The 18762-nt window shown below is 39.8% G+C and overlaps 1 protein-coding gene across 2 annotated transcripts in view; it reads left to right on the top strand.

Moving 5' to 3' along the window:
• The window catches only part of GSK3B (glycogen synthase kinase 3 beta), a 149551-nt gene that overhangs the window by 94620 nt on the left and 36169 nt on the right, over nucleotides 1–18762 (top strand). For both annotated transcript variants that reach the window (XM_064722516.1, XM_064722527.1), the window contains exons 5-7: nucleotides 1377–1507; nucleotides 3334–3440; nucleotides 12583–12680. In XM_064722516.1, coding sequence (XP_064578586.1) covers nucleotides 1377–1507; nucleotides 3334–3440; nucleotides 12583–12680 — 336 coding nt within the window. The remainder of the gene's footprint in view (nucleotides 1–1376; nucleotides 1508–3333; nucleotides 3441–12582; nucleotides 12681–18762) is intronic.

Below are 18762 nucleotides of genomic sequence, written 5' to 3'. Positions count from 1 at the left end.
GGAGTCCTTGGAAATTTTGGGGTTGCTTTGTGGAGATGAAAGGCATACTTTATAAATCCCACATGTGTTAACTTGACCCCTCAAGTTAGAGCAGTCTTTTGCATTATTTTGCAATACACTTGCACAATACATACTTGAGGGACTAGAACAGGCAATTCGGAAAAAATGTTTGTTTGCTTTTCTTTGTGCAGAGTTGTGGTTTTCAGAAACAAGTATGAAAACCAGAGGCCTAGAGCCAAAATTCAAGCAATTCTCTTCCCTCTCCTACTTTCCTGCCAAATAAACAACATAAAACAAGGGGGAGAGAAAGTGTGACGACAAAGATAATGGTGAAAGAGAGGCAAACATGACCTGATATCAATATCAAGTAACTGCACCTGGTTATATAGACCATTAAAGGTGAACTGTGGGAAAATGTGCTTGTGAAAGAAAAGTGTGGAGTTGCATCCCTGGTATAGTGTCCTGCCTGTAGCTTGATTTTTGTTTGTGGGGACACAACAAAAATAAAAAATAATCTGGCAGCCTTTTGTCAACCTTAAAACAGGGCTTTCTATGCCTTTATGACTGTAAACATCCTTAATTGTATCCAGCAGCTTTTCATTATCCATAGCAAAAAGTGTGTATCTCCAGAAGCTGGACATCCTCCCCCTGCCCTGTAAGCTTCCTGTGAAGTTCTTGGCTTCATAATACCTCCCCTTGCTGTGTTCTTCCTTGCTAAGGGGTTAGCCAGCCCTGGAAAGTGGGCAGAGAAAACTCTCCCTCAGCATACTTGTTTGTTGTGCCTTGCACAAACTTATTTTGAACAGTTGGTTTTATTTGCCTTCTGTTTTCGTCCAGAGATTGGAAATTAAAATGACTCTGTCCCCTCAGCAAGAAACACTAGGAGATTCACTTCAGTGACAGGCTGAGACACTACCCTTGTCTTTGGGCTATATTTAATATAGCTTCACTAACTAAAAGGTTTTCTTTTGCATTTTGTGGGGTGGTTTTTTTGGTTGTTTGTTTGGGGTTTTTTTAATAACCTGGAATACTTCACTGCTGTGAAGAGGCTTATTTGTAGAGCAAACTGAAAGTTTTTTGTGTATGCTTTTTATGATTGCCATTATTTACAAATGTTGGAAAACTGGCACAATTATTTCTTTGGAATTTTGCTAATTATGCTATCTTAAAGGACACACGAAAAGATTTGATCCACATGTGTGTGCATGTGGCAAAGGGCGTGCGGGGAAGGTATGCAAATACCTGGCCCACATTCATAGCTCTAATAGGCATTCAGTATGGTCTTTTTCTCAGTGATTGTGTTTTTCTTCTGATAAGGGTTTGTGCTAAACTGATTGATTGTTTACCCTGATTTGACTGCTATTTCTGTGTTCCAGTTGTACATGTATCAGCTGTTCCGGAGTTTAGCCTATATCCATTCCTTTGGGATCTGCCACCGGGATATAAAACCACAGAACCTCTTGCTGGACCCTGATACAGCTGTTCTAAAACTCTGTGACTTTGGAAGGTAAGTGCATTTGTGGCCTGAAATCTGGTGAAGAGGTCTTCCTTCAAAGTGAACCTTGATGCAACTTTGCCAAGAAATTCTCAGTGTCCCTTAGAAGGTTTTTATTTGTAGCTTAAAAGAGGAATTACTGCTATTCTGTGTGCCCCCAAAGTGAGTTCAAAGGAGTGGCAGGGAAGAGCTGGAAAAGGGTATTAAGAGAGAGGGAATTAAACTTCACGCCTCTTATTTTTGTAGGTATTAGAGAAATGAAATAAATACACCATGACATAGGGAAAATACTGCAGCATGGAAAACCAGAACCAGTTATTGCAATGAAGTGTGTTTGAACAAGCGAGGACAGGTGTGGTGGCATTGTAACTTAAAAAGGATGATGTTACACTAGTCAGTCTGCTTGCACTTAAACAATTCACTTAATGTTGCAAATATGATAGGGGCTCAAAATCAGAAGCAGCACTTGCAGTTGAAGCTCTTGGATAGTGGACATCTATGTTCTAATTTCCAAAGGCACATTTATTTCCAGTATCCACTCAGAATCACCTTTAGAGTCCAGCCCCTACCTTAGAACTGATACAGAAATTGTGGCAATCTGCAGTGAGGCAGGACATAGATTTCTCTCTGAGAAAGTTCAGTCTTTAGGTTATGCTGTAACTTGGCAGACTAAAATAGTTGGGGTATATGTGTGAGAGGTTACAGAGGCTGCTGTTGCTAAATTTGCTTGCCCATAGTGAGTGGGAATGTCAGATGGGGGTTATTCATGCAGTGCATTGTCGTGGCTGGTGCCTAGGGATCTCCTCAGCTCTACCTGACCAGCATTGGGGCAAAGTAAGAATCATGCTGAAGCTCAAAACTGTCAGTGCATAAAGGGAATACATTTTTTTTATCAGTGGGAATTTGTTAACTGTAGTTTCTATATAGAAACCTGAGACTTTTTCAAATGGGTGGTGGAAGTTCTTCATGGAAGGCTGAGAGGAGTGTCTGGAGAGTTGAGCACTGGATTTGACTGGCTCTGCAGTGTTTGGTGCTATTTAGGTGAATGTCATATTTCCAAAAGGGCAGTAAGGGAAGTTTTGTGTTCCAGCTCCTTTTTGTCTTGCACTTGTTAATTAAGAAAGAAGTGTAATATGCCCATAGACTCGTGTTCCTAAAGCAGTGTGATCTTGTGGCCCATTCTTTTCTTGGATTCTTTCAAAGACAAGTATTGAGGCAATACTGGAGGTTAGACCCTCTGTAGCTGATCGATTACAGTATAATAGAAACCTTCATATTAATTGTGGACCATGAATATGTGAATACAATGGCAAAGGGGTTTTTTTTCCCTTTTTTTTCCTTGTGTCACCTCACACCAAGCTCCCTTAAGTAGCAAAGGAGCAGAATATTGTGATGGAAATTAAAACCAAACAAACAAAAAAGCAAACCAACAAACAAAAACCCCAAACAGACAAAAATACCCCCCTCAGTCCTTGTGAGTATCCAGAGCTTTTAAACCTTAAACAGTGACTACATTTGACCAAACTGTTTTCTGTCCTCCTTCCACTATAAACAAGCCTTTGTATCTTTCAAATGACAACTGGCAGCCAAAAATTTGGTCCTATTTTTCACCTGGATTGCATGCAGAATTTCCTTTACTGTCCCCAGTACAAAGTAGATGCTTGATGGATTGGACTGATTTCTCAGTTAATCAAGGAGTCTGTTTGAATCAGCTTAAAAGAATATCATACTTCAACATTTGAGAATGGGGAGTGGACGAAGAGTGCCAGAGCTTCATGTTGGTGTGCACAGCAATATTGCAGGTGTTCATTACTGAAATACTGTTGTTTTCTTTGCAGTGCAAAACAGCTGGTTCGTGGAGAACCCAACGTGTCGTACATCTGCTCTCGGTACTACAGGGCACCAGAGTTGATCTTTGGGGCCACTGATTATACCTCCAGTATAGGTATGTGTGTGCATTTCACTGGCATCTGTACCAGCTGCCTCAGTTTTTATCCTCTATTGAAGTGTAAAGGTTTCCAGAGATCTCAGACATAATCCCCGGGGACTGAATTTGGTTGTAAATTATTAGACGCCACTTTTTAAAGAAATACAAATGGTTTGTAGATGGCTGCTATGCTTTCTACACCTTTTGAGATTTCAGCATTAATTACATTAGGAAAGGGGCTCATTCAATGTAGAGGGGGCAAATCTGATTACAAGTGAAAAAAAATTTCCATGTAATGTTGCTATTTAGTTTAAAAGCAGGTATGAGATCTCAAGCCAGAAAAGCATTTTTAATAACTTGAAATAACTGTAAAGAATGTCTGCAGAAAACCAGCTACTGCTTCTGATGTGCTGCGGTTTAGACATAAATCTGTAATTTATTTACTTGGCTTTTAGTAAAGAGTTTATAGGGGGAGGTAAGTGTGGCCTAATGATTGACTTTAAATTCTCTTTACAACTTTAATATATTATGTACAGCTGTCCTTCTAATTCAACTAATTCTGCTAGCTGTTACTGTCCTTTAGTCATTAATTTTGAACACAAAGAACTCATTCTATATACCTGTCACATGGCTGTGTCATGGAGATACTAGGGAAGCTGGATGTTTGATGGAGATCAGGGAATAGCCAAGTTTTCTTACAGTAGAGAACCAAAAATGAACAGCAAAATGAAAAATCTTGGAAATGAACAACAGTGTGTTGGCTGGTTGTTGGTAGCTACTTCAGATTTTCAGTCAAGATACTGCCTGGGCTCCTTCTGAGTTCTAGTGCAAAAGAGAGCAGCTTTGGCTCTCTGCACAATATTGGGGAACCTTTTACTTTGCTTATGGCCTTGAGTCATTTAGGCAAGGTTTAATGTTTCCAAAATGATTTTGAGATCATGATCAACTCTTGGTAGACTGTGTTTATAACCAGTATATTTAAACTCACTATGTTTGAACTAGAGTGAAACTCAGTGGCTGGCTTGACTTGTTTTAACTCTGCAGTTCTTAACGAGGAACAAAAAGCCCCACCTCAGGATGTTCCTTGAAGACTTCCCTGCTCTCATAAATTTTTTTCACATTAGTTACTATTCAGCATGTATTGTAGCAACTCTTGCATATCTTCCTGGCAGGAAAAAGAGGCAGAACCAAGAGTAGTCTAGGGTAAGTATGGCACAATAAAGATAGAAGGGCAGAACTTACTGTTGGCTGCTGCCAGAAGTGGCAGCCCCACCCCTGCACTTGTCCCTGGATACCCTGGCTCTCACAGTTTACTGTTTAATTTGCTGATTCAGCATCAACTGACAAGAGATTTTGGCAGGTTAACTTCCTGCTGTGTGAGTGAGCGAGTGCAATCAGCAGTATTGTGCAGTCCAGTAAGCAGCAAAGCCCAGGTAAAAGCAAAGTGTTGTGAGGTCGTGAGTGAGGGGAAGGTGGCTGATCCCATTTGACAGCTTTTTGCCAGCTGAGAGCTAATAGATTGGCTCAGCTGCATTATCAGAGTGCACTGAGACCTCTTGTTTCAGAGGATAGCTGCATAAAATGTGTATTTTATGTGTCAGCAGGAGAAACTGCTTTTCAGATAAGCCTGTGAAGTGTCTCTTGCTCCAGCTGCAGACCCTTGTTCAATTTGTGCTTTCCATTTTTGTTGTTTTACCTGCTGGTCTCTAAAATGGTTCTAATAAAAATTGCATTCTGAAGTGCAATTTTTCACTTGCCTTCAAAAATATCTTGAATTTCAGTCATTGTTCTGACTGTCTTGTGCCAAAAAACCCACCTGTCCCCCCAAATCCTTTCTTTGAAATTTGCACTGAATTGCTTGAAAATTAAGTTAATGGTCCTTCCCTCCTTCCTGTCCTATCCACCTTCCTCTTCTTTCTTAGCAGTCTTTGGATTTGAGAGATGAGCAGGAATAAAATGCTTTTACAAGCTCTACAGTTTCCCAGTGTCCTGCAGTATGCTAATTTCTAAGGGTTAAGAAATTCTAAGGGTTAATTTTGTGGTACTGCTGTTTGTACATATCCCTTAGTTCTTGCTGGTAGGCAGCAATGGTGCATAGTGAGAACTCTTCCTTATTGTAGCATGTAATTATTAGTGCTTTATCCATAGCTCAGAGTGTAGGGAACTGTGAAATGCTTCAGTATTGTAATGCTGCCTTTTAAACTTATATGTTGGCATGCTTGGTTTTTTTAGTTTTTTTCTTGTGAGTTGTTAGCATAACAGCCTTTTCCCACTGTAGTCTTTATCACCCTGTAAGAATCACTTGTGTGTGTGTGGTAACAAAAAGTGAGCTTTACATGTAAGGCAGGGATCTTCATTCCCCCAGTTAAATATCCTCTAGTAAAACTGTGGTAAAAGTAAAATCAATGAAGAATACAAAGCCAAAAAGTGTTCCAAGTAGAAATTTTCCTGCATTATCTGCAAGGCTTCCAGCTGTTTTTGTGAAGGTTTTTGTTGTATGTTAATGTTACTGCAGGGCTTATGATTACAATGTGCTGCAACAGGATAATGACTGGAAAGATTTCTGAGCAAGAAGTCCTTTTTAAGAGTAAGCAGTGGCACTGGTGGCCCAGTACTTGACTGCCCAGCCAGCTGCATTATGGCAATGTCAGTTGTTAGTCATCTTGTTTAGCATTGTAACCAGGAGTTGCATTAGGCTGTCTGGCTTCATCCACGTTGTCTTTAAACACATGAATTTGTCCTCATGACATTACTTGCTCTTCAGTGTAGCAGTTCATTCCAGGATGTGTCTCTTCATCCTGGATGTCACAACAAATTGTAAACTGCCATTTAACTTCTAGGATCTTGATTGTTTCATTGAAGTGCATGACTTCAATTCTAACCCAAGAGATCCCTTTAAAAAATAACTGAGCCAGGGATGTGATGTTTGTCACACTTCTGTAAAGTACCACATGAGTACTGCATTTAAATATATACCATAGTAAGAGCAGCATCAAATCACATTTACTGCAGTTAGTGCCTCCAGCAGACCTGGGACTCTATTTTTAAAATAACAACCTGGGAAATGACCTATTAGAGTTCTTAAATAGTCACTGTTGCCAAATAGCTACAAGTCCCTACCCATAATAACTGTTATGTGACTGCATTAGAACTTTACAGGATTTTTCAGTGGTCGGGCACAAGTATTCATGTCAATTGGGTGCCTTCATAGCTTGAACAGATTGGGCCTTTGTGCACCTTTGGCTATGAATTCTGCAAGTGTTTGTGTTTGTCTCAAAAGCTTGCTGGGAATGGACATAGTTTACTTCCTGCAGCTGATTTGCAGGAGTTTGTTGTTGGTTGGTTGGGGTTTTTTGAGGGAGAGGGAAGTGGAGGGCTGGTTTGTTGATCTTTTCCAAACCAAGCCCTTCGGCTGTGCCTTGACAGCGTTTTGGCTGAGGTTTCTTCTTTGCCAGTCTGTGTGTGCTATAGCATCCCAGAATATGTTGATGGCATGGTTCTGACTGTGCTGGTCATATGGGTGCTGCTGCTGCTGAAAAACCCTGGAATGGGTGCCCATGTTCCCCTGCATTGTCCTGGGACAGGCACTGGAGTAGGGCTGGATACAGATGTTTTTGTTGCCTTGAGCTCCTTTTGTATGGAAGGAAGCTGTGCAGCTGAGCTTTGCCTCCATCTCATGTGGTTTTTTCCCCAGGTGAGGTGGCAGGGCAGGGGAGGACTCAGCAGATCCTGGTGGTGCTTCTGCACAACGAGGGACTGCTGCTCTCGGTGCTTTTGTTCCACCACTGCGCTGGCAGAGTTGGGAGTGTTCCAGAGGGAACATTTATAGCCACTGGCAGGGAAAGATTGATCTGCATGACCATTGCTGGCTTCTCTTGGGGTGTCTGAAAATAAGTATCATCAAGTTGTTCATTCACTTTACTAGCAAGCGTGAGTGTTTCACCTCAGCAGTCTGGAGCAGAAGCTCTTCTGCAGGTATGTGTAGTTGGCCTGTCTCAGAGTTTCTTGAGGAAGAACCACCACAAGGTGTGTCCCCGAACAGTTGCCAGACAGTCAGAAGGATTTGCTTCTTTCTCAGATGGCAACTTCCAGTGCTGAAAGTAAGCAGGTGTGTTAACTTACTGAACTACTCTGCCACCTGTCATTGTAGTTTCATCTCTTCATTGCAAGAGAATAGAGATACCTATGTTTAGTTTTTGTTCCAAATACTGGAACAAGCATGTCTTTCAAGCATTTTCATGTTTCAGCCTTACTCCTTCTCGTCAGTCCATGGATCTGTGGTGGCTTGATAACTTCTACCAAAATAGCACACCTGCCTGTAATCCTGAATTTTGCTCTTGTTCTGACATCCCAAATATTGTTTCAAACAAGCAGCAGTGAAAAGCACTTTGGGTGTGGCATTTGGCAACTAGAAGCTGTTGATTTTATGACTTCCCAGGGCTGCTTTTCTGACTCTTGGTTTGTTTCCACAGTTTCCAGAGCAGCAGCTTTGAGTCACCTCCAAGATGGAGGAAGTCCATCAAGATGAAGGAATAGTGAGGCAGAGATGAATAGATGTGGGTAATAAAAAAGTAGGAAGGTAAATAAGCCCCATAAAGCGTCAGATAGATGGAAGTTCTTTATTTGTACTAAGTGGATTAGAGAAACTGTCTTTTTTTTCCCCCTTCCTCCTCCATGTGCTCCAAATAACGAGTAAGAGGAGCTAGAGTGTAATTCAATGAATGGTGCTTCTGCTGTGAAGAATGTGGCCAGCTTTTCAGCTTGGAAAGGCAGAGTTTGAGATCAGAAAAAGTGAAATTTGTGGACAGGGTGTTAATTTCCAACTCCAAATGGCTATTGAACACTTACAGAATTAAAGCTAAGGAGTGTATTTTGCACTGTTTCTCCCAAATGCCTCTTCCTGATTTAAAGATAAATACTTGTTTTCTTGCCTTCTGTAATGCTAGAATGCATTCAAAAGCAAGGGCATTATGAATATTATATTATTAGACATTGTCCATCTAACAGCAGTGAAGATCAATAAAGTAGTAGAGACTTAATTTAAGAAAAGTTTTGTAGTACAAGAGGCTGTATGAATTTTTGTGTTTAAATTAATGGAGGTAGGTTAGGGGATAATGCTATTTGTCTAAGTGTTCTTTAGTCTAGGAAAGATATGGCATTAGCTACCATTGTAATGTGTGACTGCTATCTAAAATAAGCTTATTTGAAGGTTGCTGTTGCCTGGCAGTTGTATTTATTCTCTGTATTGTTTAGACTACATTTCACTGAAGGTGTAAAGAAAGTACCCTTGCCTGCTATCTTAATATGAACAGTTTTCAATATTTTCTCCTAAAATTTCACATTGTCCCAACTAGTTTGGCGTAAGGACCATTTGATGATATATTTTCTTTTAAGATTCTCTCTTGTTTATTAGCTAATTTAAAGTATGTGAATGAGAGTCCTAGATGGCTTTAATTAACTTGCACATACTAAAAGAAATAGTTCAGAAAATGCTTCTTCTCCCATGGGAGCAGGTAGTTACACCACATTTTACCAATCTGTAGCATTTAGCTCTGACTGTACTAAGACATAAAAGTCTCTGGGAAGGAACTACTGTAAGCTGATCACTTCCTTTAAGTAACATGTCTTTAAATACAGAAATTACTACTTGTTTACTTCAGGCTTGAGGAAGAATTTTACCATCCTGATGTGGTAGATATATTTTGAAATGCAAGATATAAAGGATGTGGGGGAAAAAAAGAGCAAACTATCCTGGAAGCAAATTTTAGTCAATGGCATAAATTCCATCAAGTTTCAGCAGAGATGAAATTTCTTAGTTTGTTCCTTATTGTACATTGCTTTTGCTTATCAAGAGTTGTATAAATACCTGTGTATATTGTGTTTTGTGTCTGTCCCTCCTTGGAGCTGCTCAAGTTAGCCTCCACTGTCTGGATTTTGTTGAGGTTGCTTCAAGGATTTGTTCACTTCCTTGTCCAGGGAACATTGCCCAAGTCCTAATTTGGAAGTTGGTGAAATTACATGCCTGGAAAAAAGATGGAGATGTTGAAATGCCTGTATTTTACTGCACTGTGTATTTAAAGTGTTAGCAGGCAAAATAAAGGAAAAGTAAATAGACTTTAAACAAGACATTAGATTGCCTAGTTTGGAAGATTTCAGTGCATAAGGAGCAATAGGTTTCTGATGGATTTTGATGTATGTTAGAGGGATTAAACCCAGCGTGAATGCAGCAAGTATTCCTCAGCCGTTGCCACCTATTTCCTCATGACCTACATCCTTGCTTTTTTTCCTCTGTTCCCATGCGACGCCCTCAGCTTTCTCGTGTGCCCTCTGCTGTTCGTGCTTGGCTTTCTTGACCAAGGACCTGCACTGTTTGGCTGGTTTGCAGTTGCAGTTTGGCAGGGCTGGGGAATCCCAGCGCTTCCCCCAGGACTGAACCCTCCTCACCTTGGCACCAACACTGATGCTCCCTGCTGTTTTTATAAAATTTTTCTATTGCATTTGAGACTTCTGCCCTACAGACTTGTCTGAAATAGACTGGTGGAGTGCAAAAGCATTTAGGCAAACTAGGAAAGGCAAAACCAGCTCAAAGCCAACCTAATGGAACAGTCAGACCAGAAGGCTATTTAAAACAGTTTTAAAAAGCCACTGTCTAATCTGAAAAAAGTAATGCTAGCATGGTTTCAAAATCTTAAAAGGAAGTGAATTGTGATTAAAGACTTACTCTCCTGACAGCTCTGTGTTTGTATATGTTCTGTCAAATATTTGTCCTAGCCATATATAACATTTTCAGTGCAAAATAAGGATTTGAGTTGTAAATAATGATTACAGATTTGGTATAGCTACTTCTTTTGTAAAGGACAGTCTAAAGGACTTGGCTTATTTAAAACCCTTTAAAGGTATCTTGAAATAGAATTTTAAGTTACAGCACTCTGACTGCTGAGTGCCTTTAATCCATCTCTTCAGTACCTCTGGAGAAATCTATCTGTTGAACAGTTATGTAATTCCTCTAAACCTAATATGCATGAGAGACACCAAAAGTGATGCTTTGCATCATGGTTTTGCTGGATGTGTTGGTCCAACAGCAGGAGCTATCAGAGAGAGACACTGATTAGCAGTTAGATGCAATTAAGCATTCTTTACATGATTCCTTCTTAGTTTGTTGTTCAAAAGAGATCTTAGCACCTCAGTGGCCATATCAGCTTTTATTAAATGTGACTAAAACATTAAAAAGCATCAACTTGTATGTTTGCTTGCTAAAATTCAAGACTCAAACGTTAAATTATTTCTGGTACTGTTTATATTGTAAGTAGTTACTTTATAGGATAAACCCTGATGCAATGTTTGTACCAAGATATTAGGTAAAAGTGCATCCATTTGATTTGGAAGGGAATAATTTCAGAAGCTGAAGCAATGACAGTGGTGTTAGTCTACTGTATGTTCCAATTGAACCATATTCCTGAGGAGGGGAAGTATTTTTGCATAGCCTTCTCACTCTTTCCTTTAGAAATGGGGGAAGGAAAACTGTGTTTTAACTTGCTGATTATTTTGATATAAATCTTAAATTCCTGAAATCTTTATTTGATTTTATTTTGCACCACTCTGTGGTGGTTGTGACAAAGTGATAATAGATGGCTTGGAGAACTGTCAGAGATGTTTCCCTTACTCAGACCTTTAGCCATAGCTGGCAGGGTTGTGTATATCCTGCTTTACAATACCATGGATCATAGAATGGCTTAGGTTGGAACACACTTTAAAGGTTTACTTGTTCCAACCCCTTGCCATGGGCAGGGACACCTTCCACTAGACCAGGTTCCTCAGAGCTCCATTCAGGCTGGCCTCAAACACTTCCAGAGATGGGACATAGTTCAAATAGATGAGGGAGTAAGGATTTCTGTCATAGCATAGATTATCTCAGTGGAACAGGTCTCAGGAGATAAATTCTCCTGGGGAACAAGGCTAGCTCATAAAAGTAGGTGAGAGTTTAAAGACATATGGGTGGAAGGGGACTGGTTTTCCTTTTTGGGGTGTTTGTTTATATTCTAGGCTTTATGGCTCTTCTGTTGCTGATCGCTTGTTTGAGATTGGATTTTAGTGTAAGGTTTCAGGTATTCATTCAACAATTGAAAACTTTCTAAAAAACTTTACAGTGAATCTGGTTTTGGGGAGAAGCAGTTTTCTGCATTCAAGTACAATACTTCTACTGTGTTGAGCAGCTTAAAATCCCATTTATTTGCTGTGCAATTACATTAGATTCTCACAAACACTGATAAAGTATTTATTGCATTTGCTTTGTTAGATTTTTCTCTTTGGTTAATTACATTCCAAAAACAAAATACTGTATTCTGTAGTACACTTAGATACATTCCTAAGTTGCTGCTGTAATATTTAATTGCCTAATTATTTAAGAACATATACCTGCAATAGGTTATGAAAATTATCTTCATGTAGGAGGAATAGCTCCTAAGGACTTCTTCAGGTTTTTGGTATACATACAAAAATTAGAGAAAGGCTTCTTCTATAGATGCTGTTGACATGTGATCTGTGACTTGCAGTTCTGTTACTCATCCAAGTTGGCAAATGGAATTGGGATAAAGATTAGATCTTGAAGTGACTGGGTAGAGAGGCTGCCTCCCAGATCCCTTAATCATCATGTACTTCAGGATACCAGTAGTACTTGCAGTACTGGTTCATCTGTCAGTGCATGTGTGCTTTCAATATATGTATGAAAAACTGAGTCTATTCAACACTCAGAAACAATAAAAACATCAGCCACTGTGTTGCATGATACCTATGCACAGTTCATAGTCAATGTGATTTAAACCAACACAGGGAAATTCGCAATTTACAAATGGCAAGCATTCTCTGTTCTTTCACCTGCATGTGTAAATTTTAATGTCAATATATTATGGCATTTAACATGATTTTCCAGTTCTCATTATCTCACAGTTTGACTTCTAAGACTGTCTGCACACTGTTGTTTTATACCAGGTATCTGGTAACGTTAGGATAGGAATGGTTTTTATTTTTAGCTGTGTTGCATACACAATCAAACATGGCAAAGGATAAAGTAAGTAGCTTAAAATGGCTGGGTTTTTTATGAATAGCTTAATATGTATATTTTACTGATACCTTTCCCTGTCCTCCACCTTTCCCTTTTTAGATGTGTGGTCAGCAGGCTGTGTATTGGCTGAACTGTTACTAGGACAACCGATCTTTCCAGGTGACAGTGGTGTGGATCAGTTGGTGGAAATAATCAAGGTATGGAATCTTAAGTGTTGTTTTGACTGCATTATTCCTTGGGAATAGGTATGAAAAATGCACTCTTATAAACTGGTGAACATACATATCTTCTGACATGATTGTACAGGTTTTTGCATGTAAACTGTGTTTGAAAACACTTCTGCTATTTTGAGAACCTGATGATCTTTACTTTCTCTTCTTGCAGTAATGCATAATGATATATATTGGGGCTTTTTCCCTCATAAAGGATTGCGGTTCAATGTGCTTGGAAAAAGTGCTTACATACTGGGCCAATATTTATTAATGTATGATTTTCATTCTTTAGGAGTCTGTCTTTTTTTCCTTTGTTGCACACAATTTATACTTGGTTTTGAAAAGAGTGGTGTTAAATTCCTTATGCCAGATTCTTCACATATGTATTTGCCTTCTCTTCTTCCTTCCTCCTAGCTCTTTTAAAATTAAAGGTGGGAAAGGGCACTTGTTTTTGTAGATAAAGAATCAGGACAGGTAGGACTAAGGTACTTTTCACCTGAAGAGTCTTGTTTTTAAAGGTAAAATAACTAATATGTCAAAATATGTAACACTTACATATCACTTATGTCCAAGCACATCTTGATTAATTTCATTTGGAAAGCAGTGAATATTCTGAGGTTCTCAAATTGGAGGCATGGAAGAATTGTTTATAGATAAGTGTCTGACTTCCCAGCACCCTTTTCAACTTCTGCAGTGAAGGAAAGAAGATTTCCAGAGAGAACAGTGTAATTTTCTTCTGAATGTATGCTATGCACATAATAAGATGGCATTATTACAGAGGCTTAGATGTGTACACATACCATTCAGTTTTTTTTATTTCATCACCATGAGGGCACTGTAGCGAGAGAATTTCCTCCTTGATTTTGCCACTTCCTTGATGCATAAATATTTGTGTGGCATGCATGTGAAAAGCCCCTCAAACCCCAAATTTGTAGGTGGAGAGCTTCCTACTTGTCTGTGTCATTGACTAGAAGAGCTGCCAGTGTCTTTGTCCCTGTCCTAGGAGAGTGTATGACATGAACCAACACTGACTGGTCATTCTCCTGCCTGAAGGGCTTGGGCTGAGGCTCAGGGGTGGCTGTGACATTTCCAGACTGTCACCCCATCTCTTCCAGGTTTTGACCACATAAACCTGGCTTCTGTTACAGTGAGTTTGCCTGTCCTGCTGGACATCCTTCAGTCAGCAGCTTGTCTCTGGAGACTCCATGTCTTGTACATACTTCTCCTATGACTTTCTTGATGTCTTCTTATTGCATTTCTGCCCAGTGTATTTTAAACTCAGTTTATCCAAGTTGGGTCAGTTTGCCTAGGAAAGACAAAAAAAACTAGAGTTGCTTTCAGATGTAGGGCTGATGATGGTACAAGTGACAATATTTTTAACTTTTGAGAAATGTCTTGGAGTGGTGTGCTGCTTTTTCCTGCACTGCTTTTGTGATGTGAAGGGGTCCACGTCAGATGAGCAGACCTCCTCAGGATTTTGTGTGATAATGTGTGGTATTTGCTTTTGGACATTTCTGAAAAGTTCTGGTTTGTTTTTTAATGAATGTCTAAAATCCTGAAAAACTAAAGCTAATCAAAGAATCAGCAACATTGAAAAAGACCTCTGAGATCAAGTCCAGCCAATGACCCAACTCTGCCATGTCAACTATACCATGGTGCTAAATGACACATCCAGTCTTTCCTTAAACCCTTCTAGGGACAGTGACTTCACTACCTCCCTGGGCAGTCCTTTTCAATATCTAATCACCCTTTCTGTGAAGAAATGCCTTCTCATGTCCAACCTAAACTTTCCCTGCTGTCCACAAGAAGAGCCCAACCTCCACCTGAATTTTTGTAAATAGAGCTTTATATCATGGTGACTGTCCATGGCTTGATCAGAAATCTGAGTGTAGAGAGACCTTATTGGCAAAACTGTAGTGCTCTGCCCTACCATTGCTTTGATTTCACTATGTGAAAGTAAAATAATGAGGAGATAGATGGTCTCTTATTATTGACATGCTTGGCAAGCAGAAATTTGTTGTTTGGTTGAAAGTTTGCTAAGAAGCTGTTAACATCAGTTCTGCACTCCTGAAGCAAATATCAATGAGCCAGGAATTTCATAGCACATATATTCTCCAATTGTGGCACTTTTGTTAGCACTTCAATTGTATTGAAGCAGAGGAGTACTTCAGTAAAATTGCTGAAGTAAAATTTCAGTAAAATTGTACCATCTGTGGTGGTAAATTTCTTGACTAACTCGTAGTGACGATATATAGTACTGGCAAACTGATATTTCTCAAGGCAACTGAAAGAGCACCCACTGTAAAGGGTATTTCAGTAAATTACAGATTGAAATTATGATACCCTCACAGAAACAAACTTCTGACAAATTTCTTTAAATATAGAAATGGGGATATTTAGTGACCATTCAGACCTGTGTTGGGCTGCTTTTTTCTCATCTTCTGTTACATATGTAGTCTGCTACAGACAGAAGTGAAGTGAAACAAAATGTACTGAGGCAGTATGTTTTAGGAAAATCTGGGAGAAAAATACTGTAGATATTACTGCAGTAATCACAAAAAAGGATGTTCACTAAAACTTGAAGTGTATTGTAGAATGTGAGCCTGAATGGATGGGTACTGTGTTCTTCTGTCAGTATTTGTTACCAATGCAGCATATATTCTGAAGGCAAGACTGGAAGAGAAGCTGAGTGCAAACTGGAGAAATAGGTTGCTTTTCAGTGCCCTTGTCCCCCTAATCTTCTGAAGTTTTTACAAAACTATTCAGAAAAGCCCTAGCAGAAGGTGAAGGTGGGAATACAGAGGAAAGTTATAATTGAGACTGTTGTGTTCAAGATCAACAGCTGTGAGAAATTGTCTAGGTGCTTCCCTTGTAACACTGTAAACATTTACAATATTTCTCATGGTGGAAATAGAAGGAAAAAGTGTGTTTACCTAAAATTTTTTTTCACCTTTTGAAAATGGGGAAAAAGTACAAAGTGAGGTCAATTTTTTTCCATTCTGTCAGCTGTTGGGAGGTATCTGACCCATCTACTGTGTATCTTTTAAAAATGACCAATAATCGAATTAAGAAGATCGAAACATTCTGCTCTTAGCACTTCCAGAATGGTGCTTAAACTCAAGTCAGATTTGAAAGGATGGTATAAAAGAAGCAGCCACGTGACTGAGTTTAAGTTTCATAGCCTCAGTATGGTTGAGGACATGCAATTCTGCAGCATAAAAATTATCAGAAATGCTAAATCTTGGCACAACGTGTAAAACGTGATGTTGTATAAAGTTTCCTTTAGGGTGGGATTCATTAAAAAAATCTGACAGATGGCATCCACCTCTTCCATTTGCTGCCATAGAAAATTAGTATTTCAAGCTTTCATTGTAACACAGACTTATTTTAATGCTAGCTGGCTGTGGGAGGAGCAGAGCTGTGGGATCTGACAGTTGTAGAATAGCAGTGAGCTTGATAGAAGCTTGCAGACTGGGAGCTGCTGTTTGACTATCTGGGGTCCTGCTTTTCAGATAGTTTGGAACTGTGTGTCTGAAAGTTAGGGGCAGGGACGATGGTGTATTTTAAACTTCCAAAAATGGGCTATAGTAAGAAGATACTTGCTCACGCGTTGGGAAATACATCAGACTTTCGTCCTTTCTATTTGGTTGATTCCACTGCAGGAAGAGGTCAGCTTAGAAGCTTTACTGCTGGTTGTTATCAATTCAAGATGATTGAATCACAGTTACACTAGAGGAGGTTTTTTTTGAGCCAAGATAAACTTTCCAGTTTTCTCTTCAGTTGCTTACTCAGCTATGATTATTCAGATTTTATTTCACAACACAGCAAGTGAATGCTACACCTGGCTGTGAAGTTTTTTGCATTAGACTGGATAATGACTTCAAAATGCCATCACATTAAATTAGTTCTCCTTTCTCATGCAGTTCTTGATGACATCCTCTCTTTAGCTGTGTTCATGGTGATATATCAGTTGGCAGAGTTTGCCCTTCCTGCAGGCCATATGCTCAACATCCTCAGTCCCTTGCTGCATCACAAGCATTTTTGGCTTTTGACAGATTTTGAGACACTTTCAATAGGCTTAATGTAGTTTCATTTCAAGCAGTCTTGCAAGATCTTCTCCATATAATTGCACCTGGAGTTTTTCCAGACCTACTGTGTATTTGCAAACTGCTCTGAAAAACTGTGCCCCTCTAGAACCACAGCATCACGTTCAATTGCATCAAAAGACAGTCCTCTTTTAAATTTTTTCCACTTGTTCCTATTTCTTTAAATATTGTCTTTCCACATGTTCTCAGTGTGACTGGGAGAGATCTTTGACCACTTACCCCTGACAAAATGATATTTGATATAGGGGAGTACTGTCTTGGAGCTCCCTCTGAAGAAGTGGTTTAACCCAAGTACACTCTCCTTGAATACTTATGCTATTACAGGAGAGAAATCATGTGCTTTTTCCAAATTTTGATCTTGAATGGTGACTCTTACTTTTTTTTTCTTTAGCTCTTGCTTGCTATCCCAGATGTTAGGTTGTCCCATCATGGGGAATATCTCAAGTGGGTAACCAAATATACTCATTAAAATTCATGCCCCTACTGGCTTTCAAGTGGCATCTCCTTCAGAAATGTGCTCAGTTTCTGAAACAGTCACAGTGGCGGTAGTGTGGATTTCATCGGTGATCCCATAAAGAAATTATGTACAATTAAACACTGTGCCTCAGAGCAGTCTTGCAGCCTTGTACCTGATGGATTCTTCCAGCAGCCCAGGAAGGTGGCAGTTGCCACTTCACTATTGAAAATCCACTGTGCAAGTGGGACCCTGCTGAATACAGTTTGAAAGAAGGAGCACTTAGACCACAAGACTGATTTTTCTTTGAGGTGCAGTCAGGGCAGACTCCTTCGTAGATCTCCAGTCTCTTGTGCACAGCTTGCAGTGCAGCAGTGGCGGATGGGAGGACTGCTCCCTGTAAAAGCTTGGGAGTTTGTTGGCATTCCTGGCCTCACAAGCTCTACAGCATCCCAGAACCATCAAGGTAAAACTGGCTGGCATATGCTCTCCAAACTTCAAACCTCTTCGACTACAGTTCCTGCAGACAGTGGTTACTCTGTATTCCTCTTGCAGGAAGTGAATCTCAGAAGGGTAATTGGGTTTGTTTCGAAGATAATAATCTTCTCAAAGTTTGTTTGGTACCTTCCCCATACTCCTCTCAAAATGAGGAAAAAAAAAGAATCTGTCAAAAGAACGAAGCAGCAGTAATTATCTGAGCAGCCCTGGGACATGGGGAGGACAGCATCAGCCAATCTGCCCGGTGTTTTCTTTACCGGAAATATTTTTTCCGTGTGCTGCTATTTAGAGTATGAGATGAATCAACCAACTTGTGAAAACTGCAGGAAAGAAGTGGGGGTTACGGGGTGGGGGTGGTGTTTGCTTTGAGTTTTTTGGTTGCTACTGCACTGTGATTATTCCTTGCACCAAAACTGACATTTCACGGTAATTTAAGAGGAATAATAAAATCTTCTTCTCATAGTTCCCTGGGTAAGGGGGAGCTAGGGGGAAAAAAATGTATGAAAAAGCAAGTTCAATAGTATCAGGAATCCTATTCATGTGTAACTTTTCAGGCTCTTGACAGTTTTACTGCGCCTAATGCTAAGTATAGACTGCAATTACAAAATATGGCTCATGCTCAAATGTCAAGGTACTATTTTGGGCTCAGTTTTTGAAATAAAATAAATCCAGTCAGAGTAGTTAATGGGCAGAGAGGAGCCTTCTCTTCCGGGAGAGTAAGCCATAGGAGAGTATTTCATTTTATTGGATGTGGTCCTGTGCTGACGACCTGCATGGGCTTTCACATGGATTCTGTCCTCAGCCCTAAGGGAAGGCTCCTGGCATTTTTTTCCCTGATGTCCCCCCCACATCACAGCTTGGCTGTTCCTGTGCTTCACTTAATTCATCACTTCCAGTGCTTGCAGGCAGGCAGTATAAAAAGTTGATGGGCAATTATATTCATGTCAGCGGTGACAATCGGTTTCTTCCTATTCTTGATGTATAGCTCCTTTTGTGTTATGAATAGAAA

This window comes from Zonotrichia leucophrys, chromosome 1 (assembly GCF_028769735.1).
Source record: "Zonotrichia leucophrys gambelii isolate GWCS_2022_RI chromosome 1, RI_Zleu_2.0, whole genome shotgun sequence".
Taxonomy (NCBI): Eukaryota; Metazoa; Chordata; class Aves; order Passeriformes; family Passerellidae; genus Zonotrichia; species Zonotrichia leucophrys.
The sequence above is the reverse complement of the archived record's forward strand: the minus strand, read 5'-3'. Positions and strand labels throughout refer to the sequence as shown.